The sequence below is a fragment of the Oncorhynchus mykiss genome, chromosome 7 (assembly GCF_013265735.2).
Source record: "Oncorhynchus mykiss isolate Arlee chromosome 7, USDA_OmykA_1.1, whole genome shotgun sequence".
Classification (NCBI taxonomy): Eukaryota; Metazoa; Chordata; class Actinopteri; order Salmoniformes; family Salmonidae; genus Oncorhynchus; species Oncorhynchus mykiss.
In genome coordinates, this window is record NC_048571.1 from 17,822,500 (window position 1) to 17,827,745 (window position 5,246).

Genomic DNA, 5,246 nt, shown 5'->3' on the forward strand with positions numbered 1-5,246 from the left:
TGAGGTCAGGGCTCTGTGCAGGCCAGTCAGGTTCTTCCATACCGATCTTGACAAAACATTTCTGTACAGAACTCGCTTTGTGTATAGGGGCATTGTCATGCAGGAAAGGGCCTTCCCCAAACTGTTGCTAGAAAGTTGGAAGCACAGAATTGTTTAGAATGTCTTTAAATGCTGTAGAGTTAAGATTTCCTTTCACTGGAACTAAGGGGCCTAGCCCGAACCTTGAAAAACAGCCCCAGACCATTATTCCTCCTTCACCAAATTTTACAGTTGGCACTATACATTCGGGCAGGTAGTGTTCTCCTGGCAGCCGCAAAACTCAGATTCGTCTGTCGGACTGCCAGATGGTGAACCGCGATTCATCACTCCAGAGAACGTTTCTACTGCTCCAGAGTTCAATGGCGACAAGCTTTACACCACTCCAGCCGACGCTTGGCATTACGATCTTAGGCTTGTGTGCAGCTGCTCAGCCATGGAAACCCATTTCATGAAGCTCCCGACGAACAGTTATTCTGCTGACGTTGCTTGCAGAGGCAGTTTGGAACTAGGTAGTGAGTGTTGCAACCGAGGACAGGCGATTTTTACACGCTGGCGCTTCAGCACTCTGCGGCCCCGTTCTGTGAGCTTGTGTGGCCTACCACTTAGCGGCAGAACCGTTGTTACTCCTAGACATTTCCACTTCACAATAACAGCACTTACAGTTGACCAGGGAAGCTCTAGCAAGGCAGAAATTTGACGAACTGACTTATTGGAAAGGTGGCATCCTATGACGGTGCCACGTTGGAAGTCACTGAGCTCTTCAGTAAGACAATTCTACTGCCAATGTTTGTCTATGGAGATTGGATTGCTGTGTGCTTGATTTTATACACCTGTCACCAACAGGTGTGTCTGAAGTAGATGAATCCACTAATCCACTGATCATATTGTGTCAGTCACATTAGATATTTAATTAATAAAGCCTTTGATTAAGCAGGGCCTTTTAGATCAAATTAAATCATGCTTTATTTATACAGCACATTTCAGGCATAAATGCAACACTGCACTTCACAAGGAAAAACATTCATTAAAAAAAAAACTGAAATAAGAGGATAAAAAAAGAGTAACAAAGACTGAACAACTAAAAAGCACACTTAGGAAAAGCAAAACTAAAAAGATCTCTTTTAAATTATGTCCACAGTTTCAGCCCCCCTCAGGTTCTCTGACAGGCTGTTCCAGAGGTTGGGGGCATAACTAAAGGCTGCCTCTCCATACCTCTTGGTCCTAGGCTTTGGGGACAGAGGGCCTGAGGGACGTACTCTGAAAGCAGGTCTGACATGTATTGGGGTGCACAATTGTGGATTGATTTAAAAACCAATAAAATTATCTTAAAATGAATTCTGAAACTCACAGGCAGCCAGTACAGAGACCTTAAACCTGGTGTAATGTGTGCTCTCTGTCTGGTCTTGGTCAGTACCCGTGCTGCAGCGTTCTGTATGTTTTGCAGTTGACCAATGGCTTTCTTGGGCAGACCAGACAGGAGAGCATTGCAGTAGTCTGCTTGTAATAAAAGCATGGAAAGAGTTTCCCTGTATCAGCCTGAGAGTGAAACAGCCGCACATTGGAAATATTCCTCAGGTGGTTAAAAGCTATTTTGTTCACATTCCTAATGTGTGATTTGAAGTTGAGTTCAGAATATAAAATGACACCTAGGTTTTGTACCTGGTGTTTTATCTTTACTGCCCATAAATTAAAATGTGATCCAAATTCTCTGTAATAATTGGCTCCAATAATAAGTACCTCAGTCTTGTCTTGATTTAGCTGGAGGAAGTTGTGAGCCATCCAAGTATTTAAACCACTAATACAGTCTTAAGAATTTATCTGTGGAGCTAAAATACTCTGGTGACACAGAAATGTTTCTGTGCGTTGCAGTGAAAATCAATTACGTGCTTTCTGATAACGCTGCCAAGGGGTTACATATACTGTATAAACTGAACAGTACCAGACCCAAAACTGAACCTTTTGGAATGCCACGTGATGTCTTTTTTCTCTGAGTTCTGTTCACCAGCGGTGACAAAGATGAAGAGGCTGTTTTGTGTTGGTGTGGAGGCCTTACCGTGGGGAGGTAGTGAGAGAGACACACACAGCCTGTTTAATGTCAACCTGAGTGTGCCTTGAACACCACTACTAGGACAAGCGCCGTTGTTGTGTTACCAGTTCACACTTTGACTTGTTTCCTGGTCAAAGAGGGGTCTGGACTTCTTATCATGTCCATCAACATATGAACGTAACAACCGTTTACATTTTCAAATCAAATAAATCATTCATTTGTATGATTCTTATTATCTTATTTCCCTTTCTCTCTGCAATTCTAACTGTCAAAAATACAAGGAAAATCCTGGACGGAGTGAAGGAATCGCTTCACATCAATGATAGAAATAATCTGGATAATTTATTGATCTCAAACTCACACCAGAGTGTTCCCTTCACATAGGGAACAGCAGGAAGCCACTGAAGGTGCTGTAGTTACTCGACTTTTCATCATAGAGCTCCTGATTTACTGGGAGACGCATGTAGACCACATCCCCGGCCTCCAGCTCTAGAGTCAACGCATTAGACAAGAACCTATTACGCCCATTGTCATTGTTCTGGTGATTGAACATGACACTCTTGTCGTTGTGGTAAATATAGGCATCTATGGACTGTGGACCCTTGAGACCCATGGCAGTGAATCTGATGTAGTAGAGTCCTCTCACTGGTGCTGTGAAGACACCTGCATCAGAGGAGAGTAAAGTAAGTTAACAGACTGTCACAGACACTGTTAGCAACGCTGGAATAGCTGGTTGTCTACATGTTTCTATATGGGATAAAGATGACACAATCACAATGCTTGTGTACACCTGTTCGATAGCAGATGTCTAATGTGGACATGATCTGATCCCAGATCACATTTGAATACAAGGTGAAAGATTTTTTTGTGTGTGTTCTGTACCTGTATTTGGGTTGTAGGCCTTGCCGATGTTGGTGATGACCCTTCTGTATACTAGTGTGGTGATACTATTAAAGGGTCCTAAATATCCATCGTTAGTCAAACCAGCAGAGAAGGCCACCTTTGGTCTGTCTATGAACACAGAGGAGGGAATTCAAATTCACTGATTAAAGACAAACAAACATGTTAAATGCATAATATGAGCCTGATGAAGACAAAAATCACCTAAAAAGACATGGAAATGAAATCCTAACAAAAGGTTTAAGTGAAAAGCAAAGATGCAATCTGCAACATTTATCATATTACAAACGCATTCGGCAATGAAGAAAAAAGAAAACACTGATTCGCCAACAGCCCAACAGCCATTCCATTAGATTACAAGCATGTGCAGTTGCAGGCCTACAGTATATGCACCATGGAGTTTACCTGCATTCTCTCTCCTCAGCTCCTCCACCATCCCCTCGCTGGCATTCAGTCTGGCCTCTAAGGCTACCCTTACAAAAAGACAGATTAGTCAACTGAAGCTTAAACTCTCTGTTTTAAGCAGAATGATTTCATATATGTGACTGAACTCAAGATTGTCTTTCTTTTACATTTGATTAAAGTACAGACTCAGCTTCAAAATGGCATATAATATGATATAATTAAGATATGTTTCTTTGAAATTTGATAAACCTGTTATTACATTTTGGAGACAAGTAGGACGAAAAATGCCCTTTCTAGAGGGCTCTTTGTTTACGGCCATTCAGCATCGTTCACACCCTCTTAATCCTTCGCCCCACCCATCTTTTAAAAAATTCCCATGGAAACGAATGAGTCAGCATGGCATCGTCCTCCAGGAAGTAGTCTCTCTATTGTCCCCCTCCATTATCTCAAACATGAGATCCTGCCTTTCTCCCTACATAGCTCAGTGCTTTCCCCTTGGCAAAACTAGGGTCATCATTTAACAGATCCCAGACACGTTTGTAATTAAGGCATATGACAGTTCAGAGGAGTAGGAAATGGCAACAAACGCCTACGATCCGGGAATCCGGTCCTTTACCTGTATTCCCATTCTCACTGTCTGTCGCTCTGGCCTCCAGGGCTAAAATGGCATGGGAAACAGCCATGAAAAGTGAGTTCATATGAGAAATATGCATAACTAACTGTCTATAAACAACTTCATAGACAATTTTACAAATACAGTTTTATTCGTGACCCTTTCTTTCTAATGAGAAACAACTGATGTTGGTGGACAAACTACATTACCTGCATTTATTCTCTTCAGCTCCTCCACCTCCCTTTCACTGGCACTCAGTCTGGCGCCCATGGCTAGAATTGTGGGAAGAAAGTAAGTTCATGATCCTCCTCTGAACTGACCTCATTATAACAAATTAATTTATATTACAAAACAGCCCTCTGACCTGTATTCTGTTCTTTCAAGTCCTCTACCTCCCTCTCGATGACACTCAGTCTGGCCCTCATAGCTGGATTTATGGGAGAGAAAAAAAACAATTCTCAAAAACATGTTGATCCTCCACTGAAATGACTTCTAAATGAACCAAATTCCATAAATACCAGCATTCTCACTCTCCAGTCTGGCCTCAGATCCTCTTCGCCATTTTTCTCTCCACCTTCTTTCCATCTTTTTCTCCATGTTCCTCATCTTCTCTCTCTGCTCCAAAATCATGGTTCCCAGGTTATCCACCACGTCTCTAAGCTCCTCTACCTCACCCCAGATATCAGGCGTTGTGATGGTCTGGCCGGTCGTCTGTTTGCTAGTCAACTCTGTATCTCCAGTCCCGCGGCTCTCCACTAAACTCTCTCTATCCCCTCCACTCTCTCCCTGAGCCCGTGTCCCAGACTGACAGAGCAGCAACACCAGCAGAGCTACAGCACCCCTCATTCTGAAACGACACCTCTTCAGAAATAACGCAGCCTGTGAGGCTCACTACAGGCAAAAAAAGTAGTGAAGCCTGAGAAGTGTTTCACATGTTTCTGACGTGATGTGTACAAAGTAACGTCAAGGATCCTGCTGAAGAATTCAAGGTGAGCTGACTGCCTTTTTAATCTGAGACACTGCAAGGTTGTGGGAGAACCTGTTATTTGGTTGAAGGTCTTTCTTTATCTCCATAAGGTACCGTGTGTTGATGTTCGTGTTTATCTATTTACACAATACTAATACTGTGACAGATCACACACAGTGAATGAATGCACACCGTAGACACACAGATTAACTGATTACACATTCACAAGTAACACATCACATTATAATGACATTTTTTATAGTTATGCACACACA

The 5,246-nt window shown here is 42.5% G+C and overlaps 1 protein-coding gene across 1 annotated transcript; it reads right to left on the bottom strand.

Moving 5' to 3' along the window:
- Positions 1–1,026: 1,026 nt before the first annotated feature.
- LOC110527099 (cerebellin-4-like) lies at positions 1,027–4,850 on the bottom strand. The gene is made up of 7 exons (XM_021608262.2): positions 4,523–4,850; positions 4,369–4,431; positions 4,214–4,276; positions 4,008–4,049; positions 3,392–3,454; positions 2,969–3,097; positions 1,027–2,749 (listed from the first exon to the last, which is right to left on the bottom strand). The coding sequence occupies exons 1-7, from the start codon at positions 4,848–4,850 to the stop codon at positions 2,463–2,465; spliced, it is 975 nt and encodes a 324-aa protein (XP_021463937.2). The 3' UTR covers positions 1,027–2,462.
- Positions 4,851–5,246: the final 396 nt, after the last annotated feature.

What these genes read in the sequence shown, in the direction of transcription:
- LOC110527099 (XM_021608262.2), bottom strand. Translation starts at nt 4,850, where the DNA reads ATGAGGGGTGCTGTAGCTCTGCTGGTGTTGCTGCTCTGTCAGTCTGGG. An exon ending in CAGTGAGAATGGGAATACAG is followed by an intron (nt 3,455 to 4,007) that starts GTAAAGGACCGG and finishes TTGTAAGGGTAG; the next exon opens with CCTTAGAGGCCAGACTGAAT. An exon ending in GGCCTACAACCCAAATACAG is followed by an intron (nt 2,750 to 2,968) that starts GTACAGAACACA and finishes CCTCTGATGCAG; the next exon opens with GTGTCTTCACAGCACCAGTG.